Below are 15,283 nucleotides of genomic sequence, written 5' to 3'. Positions count from 1 at the left end.
GTGTAATCAAGTAGCTCACGAACTAGCTAGGATAGCTAAGTTTTCTCCTCCGGAATTTTGGATGGAATCTGCCCCGGGCGCGATCATCCAAAAGCTTGTAAATGATGCCACTATCTTGACACTTGAATAAAGGAGGAGGTGTTTTGTCAAAAAAACCAGGCTACGCACTCGGTCACAACGACATGCAGACATGCCCAGCGCCGTACACACCGATCACTGGGACCGGCTTGTCTTGCAGTGGTCCTTGTGGTGGGGTCGTCGTGACAGGCGTGACAGGGAGACGCTCTCACCACCAACTGGTTCGTGCGTATCCATGTGAAGTTGAAAACCAACATTATTACAGCATCTCCACCCACATCCCCAGAAACGCCCCCCAGGCCATTTTTTTAGCATCGGCGGTAAAAAAATCCTCCCGCTCACACCCCCAAAGCCTCACTTTTCACCGGATCTGGAGAAAAACAACGCCGGCAAACCCACCCCGAACCCAGCCCCCGGGGGGGCAGCTGGGCGTGCCGGCGGTTACTTTTTCTGGCTGTTGGCTCACTCTCAGTCTCCCACCTCTCTCTCTCCTCTCTTTTCATCTGGGCCCCGCCCACGTGCCCTCACCCTCTCTCTTTTCTTTTCCTCTCTCCTCTCCCATGCCCCTCTCTCTCGAGCGTGCTGACGAGGCAGCGGGGCAGCGAGGCCGGCGTCCGGCGTTCGGTGTGCTTGACGAGGTCGCCTCGGGCGACCTCGCCGAGAGCCTGCTCCCCGGCGGGGGCACCTCCTCCGACTCGGACGACAAGGTCTCCCATCTCCATCTCCGACTCGAAGCCGGACGACGACGGCGACCCCGGCGCCGCGCGCGCGCCCGGCCTTCTCCTGGCGGAAGCTCTGGCGCTTCATGGGGCCCGGCTTCCTCATGTGCATCGGCTTCCTCGACCCGGGCAACCTCGAGGGGGACCTGCAGGCGGGCGCCGTCGCCGGGTACTAGCTCCTCTGGCTGCTGCTCTGGGTCACGGTCATGGGTGCGCTCATGCAGCTGCTCTCCGCACGCCTCGGGGTCGTCACCGGGAAGCACCTCGTCGAGCTCTGCCGGGAGGAGTACCTGCCATGGGCCACGCGTGCGCTCTGGGTCATGACGGAGCTCGCGCTCATCGGTGCCGACATACAGGAGGTCATCGGCAGCGCGATTGCCATCAAGATCCTCTCTGGAGGCATCATGCCGCTCTGGGACGGTGTCGTCATCACCGCCTTCGATCTTGTCCAGGCCGACGTCGTGGCCGCCTTCCGCTCGCTTTGACAGCGCGACATCCTTCCGGCTTTGTTCTGCAACGCCATTGCCAGTGGCTCGGCGAGGCAAGCGGGTCCTGGCTCATCGGGCGGAAGCTCGCCTCCTCGACAATCCGCGCCTTCACGGCCAGTGTCGTTGTCTCCGAGCTGCGTTGCCCACAACGTGTTTGTGGAAATGACATGCACAATAAAAAAGAAAAGAAACAGCCTTTTAAGATGACGGCTGGGAAAATTTTGACCCCACTGCCAAATGTTTCGCCGGCAGCCCCTCAGACAACGAAAAAATGCCTCCTAGGAGGCTCAACAGCTGGAGATGCTCTTAGCCCCCCGCGCTGCAGGAAGGAAGGAAGTGGAGAAAGTGGTGGTGCCTTGCGTCGCGCGGCACCGCTCGATGGGGAGACTGTTTGACCACAGTCCACACACGATGCGAGCGCTCATGCCATCGATGGTCAATAAGAGTGGGCCAAATGCGTACCGTACCGATCGCCCACGTGCCTCTCCTCGCTACGGCAAAAATCCTACGGTGCGTGCTCGCTTGCTTGCCGCCTTTGTGGAGATATACAGCCTCGGTCTTGTACGTCACCCGTGACGTGACCTTTTCCCGTACGTGCGCCCCAAGTTGCCTCGACCCTTCTTCTTTTGCTTTGATTTTTCCGCGCTTAATTCAGCTTGCATGCCAAGTCTGAAGTCTGATCATCCGTTGGCCTCTCTATATAAACGACCGGCCGGGCACGCGCCTCAACTCAACCCTCCCACCCACACAACTACACAAGTCCCAAACCATCTGCAAGCATCCTTCATCCTAGCTAGGCTCCTAACTTACTTGTACCTTACTTAGGCAAGGAAGCAACGGCAGCAGCAAGAATAGTTGAGGAGAAGGAGAGGAGCTGATAAGCTATGGCGTCGATGATGGGAGGAGACTTCGTGGAGGCCTACGTGCTCAGGAACGCCTACAAGGAGAAGCTGAGGCGCATGGACCAAGCGGAAGCCGCGGCGGCGCTCGGCGGCGCCAAGAGCAGCACGGAGAAGGTGGCCGCCGGGGCCGCCGGAGAGAAGAAGGCTGCTGCTGGTGGCGGTGCGAGCACCAGGGGGCGATTCTTTGGCCTCATGAAGAAGAAGGTGCACCCCAAACCCAAGGCGGCGCCCACTTCCCCTTGATGAATACTGTATTTGCGATGCCACGAAATTGTAGGCCGCAGCTTCCTTCTAGCTAGGAGCGTGTGTGTGTGTAAGTTTGTTCTTTCGATCGTTTAGCTTCTCTTGGATGAGTGTGTAAAGCAAAACCTTTTGTTATTTGGTAAAAAAAAAGCTGACAAAAGTTACGCGAAGAGTAATCCTGCATCAATTGAGTTGACCTCCGTTTTTAATTGCTTTTTTTTTTTTGCGAAGCCGTTTCTGCTTGTCTTGGCTGTTTGATTCCTCCTTCGTTTGGGCTAAGCATTGCTGTTCAAACAAGGTCCCATGCATAAACTGCCCGACTGCATTTAGCTGAGTTCAGCCACTAAAAGAGAGTTGATGCTCTGCTAGAGCATTATTCCCTAGGAGGAATTCCCCAGCGAACTCCCTCGTAGCCACAAGATCAAGATTTGACGTGGTAATTTTCATACAAAAATGCACTAAAGTAAACGAAATGTCATGCTGTTTGTTGAAAATGCGATCCCAAAACACTAAAACAGACAGCTGAGGCAGATATATATTACGCCTTCTCACTCTTTTTGCTAATTATTAAAACAAAATTGTACTAAAACTGTGTCAATTAATTTGCTTCATTGGGAGTACTTTTTTTGTCTCCCGCAAAATAAAAACAAAACTCTGCCTTTCATCACATGCAAATGCAGAAACAACTTGGTTTTTCTTTTGGACGATAGCATAAACAACTTGTCTTGCTCTCGATTGGAGTGAATCGAGTGATACCTAATCATACCTTGCAAAAGTGATATTTAATTATGATGGCAAGGCCATGAATATCACTCCCTCCGGTCGAAAGAAATGTCGTGGGGGCAGGATCTGGCGGCGGCGTGGCAGTCGGCGTGCAGGGGGTGCGTGCTAGGGGGCTAGATGCGGCTGCAGCTCTGCCAGATCTGGCCATTCAAGCGGCATGGGCCGTGGGCGGCTCGCAGTGCTGGCGGCCACCTCTGTCGTGGCCATCTTGGCTGGTGAAGGGGGCGATGCGGTGGTGGTGGTGGTGCGACCCTCTGCCCCCGCTACTCATGGGTCCTTATTCGACGACTGGTGCTGAGTGCGTGCCCGGAAGTTGGTGGCTGGGGTGCTCCAGGGAGGGAGGCAGGGGTGCTTCCCGGCCTTGTCGTTGTGCACGACGGTGGCCCTAGTCCCTGGTGTGCAGCCTGGTTGGTAGCCTCTGACGATAATGCCTCGCCCAGGTCTGGCCGGCTCGTCCCCGATCTCGCCAAGGGGCTTGATTTGGGGTGGAAGGAGGGGCCTTTTGCTCCCTCGCTGGTCGGTGGTGGCTATGGACCGCGGTGACGGGTTGGGGTGGTCTTGGACACCGGGGCTGCGGCCACGGCGGTGGGAGCCGCGGTGCCCGTTGGCGGGGCTCTCGGCTCGGGTGCAAACTGGCGGCCATGGACGTGAGGGCAGCGTGGCGGCTGGTTCTCGACGTTCGGTCGTGGGGGGTGGCCGGCCTGTTCATAGTTGCACGTACCTTGTTCCGGTGGCGGATAGTGCTTGCTAGGGTGAAAACTTTGTCTGCCTTTGGCCAAACCGAAGGTGGCGGCGTCTTTGGCTGTCGTACCCTTCTGTCGTGCTTTTAGTTTAAATTTTGAAACTATGACAATTATTTCCAATCGAAGAGAGTAGTAGGTACGGTATATCGTTACCGGCAAGAAATTAAACGAAGATAGTGATACGCTATCGTGTCCTTGTCAGCTAAAGAGATGCTGCTAGAGTTTAGGGGGGCAAATGAATTTGACAGCTCAAGGTCACAAGAATACGACGGCTCTAGTGCATCCACGTCCCCGGTTATGCAAGCATGAGTATGATATGCTTCCACGTCGAACATATACTCGTTAAAAAGAGTAATCTCGCACGCTTTTCACCTCCAACCCGTCGTCACGCATGACCACCTTCGATAGACTTGTAAATATACTCCATATAATAAGATCAAGACGTGCCATATGCCGTCAGCAGCAAGCCAGCAAGGAATAATTTCCTTTTCAGCTGACATCGCGCTTGGACATACTCTATCAGAAGTGTCCATCGATTGGCATGCGGCAGCCAACGCTTGCTTGTTCAGATTTGACACACAGGTGGCATGCTGACAAAACCGGATATGCACACCATGCCGCAATGCCAGCCTAACTTCTTTGACATTAATAATTTACTGGACGTAGCATCACACGTTGACATTAGAATATTAAGTAGGTAGTTGCAGCCAAAAGCGAAAGCAAAGTCAGCAGATATGTGTGTACCACATGCTTAAGTAGGCTGTGGGTAGGATTTTATTTTTTTTGAAAAGGAGGATGACCCCCGGTCTCTGCATCTGGGCGAGCAATACAACAGTAAGACTAAAGCCGCCGTCTAAGCCACTCTATCCAGTTGATGAAGGGGCGCAGATAGTCTGAGCCTAATATCAAACAGACATCGCAGCCAAACCTAACATCTAAGACCTGAGATCCCATCCAGGACGCCTGCCGGGCATGGGTCTCACCGGTCCGGCATGCACTCAGAGGCCGCCGCCACCAACTTCCACCGCTCCATCTTCAGAACTGTACTAATGCATCAACCTTACTCGGTCCAGCTATCGTCGACGCCACCACGGCGCCCAACGGCACCTCCTCCCTGCGCGCAAACATCCGAGGACGTCGCGGTCGCCACTGATACACCTCAGCACCATGCTGCCAAGTACCACCAGCCGACACAGCTTGAAGTCTTTGGAAGATCTGTCGTGCGTAGCACCTGCCGACCAGGCATGACAAAGCGTAGCACCTGTCGGCCAGGCATGACTTGACATCTCCACCGAAACTCCGTGCAAGATGAAGCCGCTCCACCTCCAGCCTCTCTAAACGGGATGGGAGCACCCCAGGAAGACACGGCGAAGAGTTGGGCACCACAATCACCACGAGAGCCGGACCAGCCGACCGCCATGGCAAAGCAACACCACTAAAGAGAACCGCCGCCATCAGGACGCCAAGAACGCGCTGCAGCTGTCCCACCTCCCCGCGGACCCAAAGCGGCGCCTTCAAGAAGGTGACGGAGCCGGGCACCGCCGCCGCCCAACCAAAGTTGTGGGTTTTCACCCGGGTGCAGGGGGAGGACGAGGGGGAGGGAGCTGGATCTCGAAGTCGCCTTCAAGAAGGAAACAACGCCTGGGGCGCCGCTGGCGTCGTGGCCGCCGCAGCCGGCCAAGAAATTACTCCGATCCAGAGATCCCAACCCCACATCCGCGCAGTCCGCCACCGGATCCGGCCGGATTGACGAGGAGGAAGCAGCAGCACGGGGGCGTCGTCTTCAAATCTGGCGAAGGAGAGCAGCAGGGGATCCCTCCACGTGGCGCCCACATCCACCGCCAACTCGCCGCCCGCACGGCCGAGAAGGCGCGGTCCACAACTCCGGCGAGCGCCGCCCGCCTCCCGAACGACGCCGCCCTCACCAGCAGAGGCCGCTGCCTCAAACCCTAGGCCCAGGCCGGACGGATCTGGCGGAGCGCGAGAAGCTCCCCGCCGCCACCTTCCTTGGCTGCGCCCAGGGCCTGCCCAGCGCTAGCCTCTGGCAGCGGCAAGGAAAGGAGGAGCATGGTAACGACGAGGGACGGCGGTGCGAGATCGCCCCCGTGTCGCCCTAGCGGGGCGACGCGGGGGTAGGGGGGTACGGGCACTGAGGCCGGCTGTGGATAGGATATTAGGATGTCTCGAAAAGTGGCTTACTTATGATAGAACTCGAAAAATTGGGAGCCCTTCCGTATCTTCTTACTCGTAAGTCCACGATCGCAACAGCTCAGAAGTGAAGACCATGATGGTTACGCCGGATTAAGGTATATGATACAGAATACGGCAGGCATCGACCAAATTCTTCTAGTCCAATCCTTCACTGTACAGGTACATTCACTATAATATAAGTATATCGACCAAAAGGCTAAGGCGGAATGCATATGTCCCGCCCATCCGCTAACGCTTCTCCGGCGGCGAGGCTGTTGGAAGATCCTTAGTCACGACGTTGATTGGACCATCGTTTCATGTACAGGGCGAGAACTCTTGTTCTCGTTGGAAATATGAGCAAATTACTACGAGATTTAATTCGAATAAATAGAAGATAAATCATGACTTCAGCAATAGAGATTAAACTAATCATGTGAACTAGCATAGCAGATGAACAGAACACATTTAGGGCACATACTAGAAACATGAATTCTACCACGATCTCGAACAGGAAGGATAGAATCACATACGGTGCAGTGGGAGCAACACCGCCGGCGTTGACGTTGTCATCCATGTCGTCGAGGATGAGGTTGCCGAGGTCAGGGAAGAAGTCGTCGTTCACGAAGTCGTCGCTGCCAGCAGTCGCGCGAGTGCGCTCCCCAAAAACCTGATCGCCCCTCTCCCGTACAGGATTACGAGAGGCGGGGTTCCGGAGGCCTGCTGTCCCTTCTCCCGGTGCACGCCGAAAGGAGGGATGGAGAAGACTTGCTTGACGGCGCAATGATCTGGAACGGTGGTGAGAAACCATACGAAGCGGCGGCGGCTAGGGTAGACGTCTGTCTGACTATATAGTGCGGGCCGGGTAGGTCATGGGAATAAACCCCACGTCCGAGTCGTCACGATCCAAAAGAATCGGAAACGGTTCAGTAATTAACGTGTCCGTTAATTATTAATTAATGACTCATTAATTTTCCCGAGCAGCAAAAATATAGACAACGTGCATAGCTCTGTCCTCGGCTCGGCGCGTCGTGACGAGGCGAGGTGTGGCGAGGAGGAGGAGGAGGAGCGCGCGTGTAGGTCTTCTCTTCTCATGCTCATACAAGTGGTAGAAGAGCTCACCTTATAAAGAGGTGCAACTCTCTCTCAACTTCCGGGGTGGGACTAAACTTTAGCCTCACTCACTTCACTCACATGTGTGCATGAATGGGCCAAGAAAATTTCAGAATTTTAGATGGGCTTTGGGCCAAAGGCCTACTAGCAAAATTCCAACAGTTCTGACCACAAGAAAATGGTCTTATGAAACTATCACTTAATAATATTCTTGTGAATTTAGTTTTTAAGACCACACCATGTGAAGCACAATTCCAAAAAATTGGATAACCAGCCCAATTGTTATTTAACTTTGTATGTTTCATCTTATGAAAATGTGGATAGGGAACCCTCCCTGCACCGACAACCTATGTCCAAGCTGAGAAGATAGCAGGAAGGGAGCAACGACGTGCCACATGTCATGTTGAAAGAGCTTCGCGGGTGTCCGCTAGAGAGACGTGCCCTCTTTCTAGAAAAAAAAACAGAAAATATTTCCGTTGCAAAAATGTTTCGAACGCTCTGAAATGAAAGCATCTCACAATAAATAAAATGATTACATTGTACAACTGTGATCAAAATTTATGCAGAAACATAATATTGCGGTAGTTTCCTTTATTTCTATGTTTCGATGGTGGTCCTGTCCTACCATATGATTTGGCCTAAAAAATGAAGGACTGCCCTAACAAGAGGAAAACGACATATCCCCTTTCAAAGAAAAGAAGGGGGCTGATAATCAATAGCATGTGTGCCGTTTACTGGTGTCATCCGTGTCCTCTTGAGTATGATCTGTAGAGCAGCCACGCTGTTAATTATCTCCTCTTCGCTCCATTTTACTGTAGTTGTGTTTTTTTCTCGGTTAAACTTACCACTACAAAAAAAATGAAGCAACATACCACTACAATTTGCGTTTGCGCTGCCAGGGCCAGTGCAGAGGCAACTGGTGTCACACCTTGTGCAGGTAAAACCGGGGCTAATAACACTATTGCCACTCAAATATTAAGAGCTAATTTTCTTAACAAAGTAGACCCGATTACCATTGAAAGCGGGTACCGCGAGTTATAAATTATGGCTTGCATCATCACACCACTGATGTAATCTTAAAAGACTGTGAATCTTAAAGTGGGTGCGGTCAGCGATGTGTAGAAGCAAATCCGCGCTAATGTCCGGATCACAACATCCAGATTAAGAAGCCTTCCCAGCATCCAAACTAGCACTGAAACAGGAGTATCTATGTAAGGTGTAGTTTAACAAACAGGAACTGCTTCCCAGTTCCCAAGTAGAAATACTGCTGCGATTCGACATTCATTACTCAGAACCATGTTTCAAAATACCGAGTTCGGAACCAGATGGAAATTCCACACACGCACGCGCAATGCGACATTGTGGAACACGAGCAATATACAAGGCACGAGATAACCAAACGCAACCAACTTGCGCACACACCAAATGCAAGCAGACAATTCATAGGTGAGCTTGCTTGAAAAGCAGCAAACTAAAGGAACGACAAGTGAAGTACAGAGTACTAATTAAACGAAGCAAGTCAATGTTCCCTTCATGAAGAGCATAGAAATTGTCAAATTAAGCAATTGATTGCTACAAATGGACTTCACAGCTGACCGGTGCATGCTACATAGAGAGCCAATCTGCGCGTCGAACATACAAAATAGTAGACACTACAGCGAACAACCCATTCCTTCATTTCAGTCACCAGAATGTAACCTGCGGAGGAAGCAATATAGTATCATCAGTCAAACAATTTTGCACCATTCTTCCAGGAAAAGCCATTGCAGTTACTCTCATAATTTTGTATGACACAAAACAGTAAACATTAGCTCCACCATTGTGGAAATTGTGTCAAAAAGCTTCAAAGGCGAATGATTCAGAATTATTAGACAAAACCAACACTTGAAACAGAGAATAACAGTAGGAAATTTGCAGTGTAGTGGCACACCTTCAACTTCTAATATTAGAAGTATTTGGTCATATTAGTCTGAGTAGAGGCTAAAAGAATAGAAGAGTGGGCACATGAGGGGCTCAATGGAGTAAGAAAGCAGAAGCATCTGGTTTCTAGCTCGCAGGCATAATATTGCATAGACAGGACAACACGCAAGTTACCACTCTGACTTGATACTCTTAACCACATAAAAAAGTTTCACGTCAATGTAGCAATCAGTAAAAGTTAAAAAACGAAGCATAGTAAAGTGTAAGTAGTACATTGCGAATATCCAATTCTGAGCCCGGCCTCATCTGCACCCACTCAAGAAACAATTCAGAAAAAATTCAATTTTTTTGTGCAAGGTAGATAATTTGGTGTGTGAGGTGCGCTCCAAATTTCAGAACATTTGGACATTTGAGTAGCTCTCAGCAAAAAAGATAAATTGGGTCAGAACAGTATATGAACAGTACACTATTTAACAGACCCTAAATTTGTCTTTTTTGCCGAGAGCTACTCAGATGTCCAAATGATTTGAAATTTGGAGCGGACATCACGCACCAAATTATCTACCATGCCAAAAAAAATTGGAATTGTTTGAAATCTTCTAGTAATTGTTTTGATTTTTTTTATTGAGCGCAGGTGCAGATGATCCTGGGAGCCAAAACGCCTCACTCGTACATTTGCTACTATTTATCATAATAATATTCTCATCTCTGAGAAGGCACAAGCATATACATAATCAGGGGATGGGAAAGGGTCCTAGTTTATCAGTCATTGCAGGGGCTAGAGGGAGAAGAACCCGACACTACCAGAAGGAAATGGGGGAGTACTTACGAGGAGTTGAACTGAAAGCAAGTCAGCCGGATGGGAGTGGAAGGCGAGTGAAAGAGCACATCCAGTAGAGAGGGGTTAAATGTAAGTACATAAAACTGAAGGCAGGTGGGTGGGTGGAGGCGAATGGAAGAGAACGGAAAACTGCTGAGGAAGGATGAGGAAACAGTGCATCGAGAAAAGATTCAAGATGCAGCTCAATAGGAGGTGACCAGGTGGGCAACAGACTAGCTCAGCAAAAAGTTGTAGAGTCCTCTCTTGCAATTTGGTACTTGAAATGGCAGTAAAAAGGAAATAGTTACATTTATTTGAAGGAACAGTTTGCATTCCTAACAAGTAAACATACAAGCAGAAGATGCGATTACCGCTCTGCCAGTACATCAGAACAGAGTATTTAACCAGACAATCGCCTTATTTATTGTGCATAACATCAGATGCATCATGTCTACCACCAATGCCTGTTACTGCAAGCATAAGAAGTTAAACAACCAATGTCATTCCAACAAAAAGCCAAACAGATATGAGGAGGCAGCAAGGAGATATTTAGATAAACTCATAGCTGTATCTTGAAAAACAAGCATAGTTTTGATACAGCATTAGGACAAGTGATATGTCTATTCCGATTTAGATTATCCACTCGCAACAGACTCTTCTGAAGTGTTAAGATTAACTGTGAACAATTATTTGAATTTTTCATAATTGATTTAAGATCATTGCAAGATTGGCAGACATAATAATATAGAATGAAAGAAATAGAACTAAGTTTGAAGCTTCCAAATGTACCTATTGAGCTGCCTATTTGACATTTCAGTTGGTTCAAGCTAGTTTTTCATGTTGTCTTCAACTTCCAACTGGTAGATATTTTATCTTGAGAAAAACTTCGCAGCAGTTATACACTAAAAGTAAGGTTTTAAAATTCTTGCATATGTCAATAGGCAGGCAACGGTGAAATATAGTTCAGTGAATTTGCTAATCTTGGTGTTCAGTTTTATGTATAGATATTCATATAATGAACTGATAGAAACAGTTTGCTATTTCTGACTGGAAAAACATAGTTCAATGATAATAACAATAATATAATAACATAAGAACATCGCCACATATATGTTGAATGCATCATCGATGACAGCCCATCACCTAGGTACGGAAACCAAACTGGTGACACAAAAAACATAACAAACACTAGCTATAATAACTATAGGTAAAATATGTTAATCCATATATAACCATCACATAAAAAGCACACACATGAGCATCATAACAGAATCAAAATCACTATAAGCTGAAGAGGCCATGAAGCAGCGAAAGAAATAAATGATACAACACTACTTAAAATTGTTGGCTTAACACAAAATGATGTGAACATAATTTCATCAGCCAATTATCGACACATAACTTGGTTTTTTTCTAACCTTAGTGTAGGGCATGGTATTACCTGCAGTGTAGACACTTTCGAATGGAAAATAGCGAGACACGGTCGTAGTGTTGGAAAGCTTCTTGAACTTCAGTGACTCAAGATGGATCATGAAGAGGCCGATAACTGTCCGCAACAACAACACACTATTGTCTTGAGCAAACCCGACCATCTCTATGCCCCCTTTCTCCTCTGGTTTCAGGGAAAGCAGCTTGTCCAGCTGAATAGTTCTTGCAAGCACCCATGAAGCAACACCGTCACAACCAGTTATCCTCTTCCATAACTGGGCGGCGCAGCAGTCTGAGTGCGATATGAAGAGGAAACCTAGCACACCACCCTCTGCCCGCACAAGCTTGAAGCCATTCCGCTCCCGCTCGCCCCACATATGCACCGGCACCCGTATCACGGCTAGCCTCTTCTTCTCCAGATCAAACTCGAGAATTCCATTCAATTTCCCAGTAAGCGGCCAGTAGAGGGAATCTCCAGCCAGCGCGGCGTCCTCGGCACAAACGATGGCGGAAAACTGGGATCCATGAGCCTGGTATGGGAGCGGTGTCGAGATGAGACTTCCCCATACGCCGGTCTTCGACGAGTAAACGCAGGCGAGCGCTCGTCTAGGTTGTGCGCCGTGGTCGTCTGTCACCGCCAAGACCACCTGGAAATGTTGGACGTCTCCGGGAGCGCGACACACCGCCCCGCCGACCCCAATCTCCGCCGCACGTTCCGCGACCACCGGGGGGATGGCCACCCGGTGCCGGTCGCCGGTGACGGGGTCCCACACAAGGACCTCGAGAATCCCCGGAAGGAAGACGAGTAGGAGGCCGTGGCGGCATCCGAGGGAGACGAAGTAGCCGCCGTCGTTGCGCTGAAAGGGGAAGGGCCCGAGAGGGACACGGTCGGGGGCGTCCAGAGTGGGCTGGAAGGAGAGGCGATCGAATCGGTTGAAGAAGCCGAGGAGGGGAGGGTTGCGGCGGTGGCGGAGGCGGAAGCGGCGCCGGAATCGGGGGTCGCAGACGAGGCCGCGCCAGCGCTTGCAGACGGCCGATGCGCGCGGGAGGGCGGAGGGCTGCGGGGGGAGGCGGAGCAGGATCTCGGAGAGCAGGTCGTCGTCCTCCAGCGGGGACGCCGCCGGCGAGCGGCGGCAGTGGCGGCGGCGGGGGCTGCTCATCTCGCCCTACTCACTGGTGCTGGAGGAAAAAAAAATTCTCTCCTTGTGGAAGATGGTGCGGGTGTGGTGTGGACTGTGGACTCGAATCAGAACGTGGTGAGAACCAAAACCCAAACTGGGCTGCAGAGTGCAGACTGAAGCCCACATCAGTGGATATAGATAGATAAAGGGAGAAAGTTTTTTTGCAGACACCACAGAAAAAAAAACTCTTGATTCATTAATTAAAATGACTGTTTCTAAAAAAATGACTATATTCAGGAATCAAGCCTATTTTTTGTGACCCACTTTTTTACAAGAAGATTGATGATTTGGTTGCAGTCGATGGCAATCAGAGTGGTTTTTTCTGGAAAAAATTGTTGCAAATTGTTTCATCGCATTGATTTATTATTATTATTATTATTTCCAACGGGTGGAGATTTCTCCACCTAAATTGTACTCCCTCCATTTCACAATGTAGTGCTTCCTCTATCCACACGCTTCAACTTTAACCGTAAATTTAACTACCAAGATCGATTGCGGCGGGAGCAAAAATTATAGCAGTGAATTCGTATTCGAAAAAAGTTTTTAATTATATAATTTTTTCTCCCGCCGCAGTTGGTCTTGTTGGTTAAATTTATGGTCAAAGTTGGATCTCGGGAAGCGCGGGCGCACTATATTTTGAAATGGAGGAAGTATTCATTTTCCTATAAGGCTTTTGCAACCTATCGCAATATAGGTTCAAGTGAACCAGAGGTACACCGAGCACGCGGGAGAAGAGGTAAAGCAAAAAAGCGCACACACTGACAACACACCTAGCATGGAAGAATAAAAAGGGAAAACACAACAAAGAGCATGAAAGAACATGCAGTGCCCCATGTTTAGTTTTGGTAATTGATGACAATCTCTATGGACTAATGGTTGCCTTGAGTTATATTTGAAGGTTTTGTCCATATGCTTTTCTTGGAGTACATGTGTTGATTTCAAGGAGAGTTTGTGTCGACCAAGGTTGATATCCTTTCTTTCACGTCCACCTTGTTTTTCTTATGTTATTTCTTTGGTGGCTCCGTGAAAGCTTTTGCCTTGAGTGCGTGCCTTATCTCGTTGCATCTTGATGCACTCTTGGGTGGTGAAGATTATTTTCGTCATGCTTATCTTTACGAGGCTTTTGCCATCTTAATTGGTATCCCTCGTCTTGATGAGGCTTTCATCTTCTATCTTCACCACGGGTTGTCACAAGCATAGGTTCTTTATATGCTTATTAGTAAGCTTGTGAACCCATTTGCTAGTTGTGTGTGGGAATGATAGGCCTTGTGGGAATGATAGGCCTTGCACCGTGTGCCTCATTCTTTCAAGACTTTATTGATGCTTTATGCTCATTCGTACATTAGTCTTCTCAAGTGCATTGCCTTGACTCACACACATCATTTTGGTTGAGCCCATTTTTAAATTGCCTCTTTTACTTGTTGCTCAACCATGTGTTAGTTGCAAGTACTAGGCTTAGTTTCCTATGTGCTCACTTGCACTTGTTGTAAGTTTCTATTGATTTTGGGGGAGCTATGATCCTATTTTGTGCACTTTGTATCCAAATACAAAAATTCTTGATGTGCACAAATCATGGGGAGCTTCTCTAGTTTCTTTAGAACACTCCTGCTCATATCATAATTGTTGGGGAACGTAGTAATTTCAAAATTTTCCTATGCGCACGCAAGATCATGATGATGCACAGCAACGAGAGGGGAGAGTGTTGTCTACGTACCAACGCAGACCGACTGCGGAAGCGATCACACAACGTAGAGGAAGTAGTCGTACGTCTTCTTCCCGATCCGACCGATCCAAGCACCGTTACTCCGGCACCTCCGAGTTCTTAGCACACGTTCAGCTCGATGACGTTCCTCGGGCTCCGATCCAGCAAAGCGTCGAGGAAGAGTTCCGTCAGCACGACGGCGTGATGACGATCTTGATGTACTACCGACGCAGGGCTTCGCCTAAGCACTACAACGGTGTGATCGAGGTGGAATTTGGTGGCAGGGGGCACCGCACACGGCTAAGGAACGATCTCAAGGATCAACTTGTGTGTCTTGGGGTGCCCCCTGCCCTCGTATATAAAGGTTGGAGGAGGGGAGCCGGCCGGCCAAGGGAGAGGAGGCGCAGGGGAGTCCTACTCCCACCGGGAGTAGGACTCCCCCCCCCCCCCAATCCTAATCCAATTAGGACTCCCGGGGGGAAAAGAGAGAGAAGGGGGGCCGGCCCCTTATCCTATTCCTAATAGGACTTGGGGGGGCGCCGGCCAGCTAGTGGGCTTCCCTTTTCTCTTTTCCACTAAGGCCCAATAGGCCCATTAGTCTCCCGGGGGGTTCCGATAACCCTTCCGGTATTCCGGTAAAATCCCGATTTCATCCGAAACACTTTCTATGTCCAAACATAGGCTTCCAATATATCAATCTTTACGTCTCGACCATTTCGAGACTCCTCGTCATGTCCGTGATCTCATCCGGGACTCCGAACAACCTTCGGTACATCAAAATGCATAAACTCATAATAACTGTCATCGTAACGTTAAGCGTGCGGACCCTACGGTTCGAGAACAATGTAGACATGACCGAGACACGTCTCCGGTCAATAACCAATAGCGGGACCTGGATGCCCATATTGGCTCCTACATATTCTACGAAGATCTTTATCGGTCAGACCGCATAACAACATACGTTGTTCCCTTTGTC

General features: G+C 49.6%; 2 protein-coding genes and 1 pseudogene across 3 annotated transcripts; 2 read left to right on the top strand and 1 right to left on the bottom strand.

The window, feature by feature from the left end:
- Window positions 1–638: 638 nt before the first annotated feature.
- On the top strand, window positions 639–1,282 carry LOC123129387 (metal transporter Nramp2-like; annotated as a pseudogene).
- A 732-nt stretch (window positions 1,283–2,014) lies between these two features.
- Window positions 2,015–2,600, top strand: LOC123130179 (uncharacterized). The gene has a single exon (XM_044550133.1). The coding sequence runs from the start codon at window positions 2,170–2,172 to the stop codon at window positions 2,428–2,430; it is 261 nt and encodes an 86-aa protein (XP_044406068.1). The 5' UTR covers window positions 2,015–2,169; the 3' UTR covers window positions 2,431–2,600.
- A 5,979-nt stretch (window positions 2,601–8,579) lies between these two features.
- Window positions 8,580–12,721, bottom strand: LOC123131867 (F-box protein At5g03970). Of its 2 annotated transcripts, XM_044551565.1 has the most exons (3): window positions 11,438–12,716; window positions 10,368–10,466; window positions 8,591–8,954 (listed from the first exon to the last, which is right to left on the bottom strand). In XM_044551565.1, exons 1-2 carry the CDS (start codon window positions 12,582–12,584, stop codon window positions 10,414–10,416), a joined length of 1,200 nt encoding a protein of 399 aa, XP_044407500.1. In that variant the 5' UTR covers window positions 12,585–12,716; the 3' UTR covers window positions 8,591–8,954; window positions 10,368–10,413. The 2 variants fall into 2 exon arrangements, 1 of the variants encoding a protein (XP_044407500.1); XR_006464346.1 differs by having other exon boundaries at window positions 8,580–8,954; window positions 10,368–12,721.
- Between the last annotated feature and the right edge of the window lie 2,562 nt (window positions 12,722–15,283).

The sequence above is a fragment of the Triticum aestivum genome, chromosome 6A (assembly GCF_018294505.1).
Source record: "Triticum aestivum cultivar Chinese Spring chromosome 6A, IWGSC CS RefSeq v2.1, whole genome shotgun sequence".
NCBI classification, from domain to species: Eukaryota; Viridiplantae; Streptophyta; class Magnoliopsida; order Poales; family Poaceae; genus Triticum; species Triticum aestivum.
This window is presented reverse-complemented; position numbering and strand designations above follow the sequence as displayed.

Bases quoted from the DNA above. Each gene is read 5' to 3' on its own strand.
- LOC123131867 (XM_044551565.1), bottom strand. From the start codon at position 12,584: ATGAGCAGCCCCCGCCGCCGCCACTGCCGCCGCTCGCCGGCGGCGTCC. The intron at 10,467-11,437 runs GTAATACCATGC...TTATGCTTGCAG, and splicing joins CGAAAGTGTCTACACTGCAG to TAACAGGCATTGGTGGTAGA.
- LOC123130179 (XM_044550133.1), top strand. From the start codon at position 2,170: ATGGCGTCGATGATGGGAGGAGACTTCGTGGAGGCCTACGTGCTCAGG.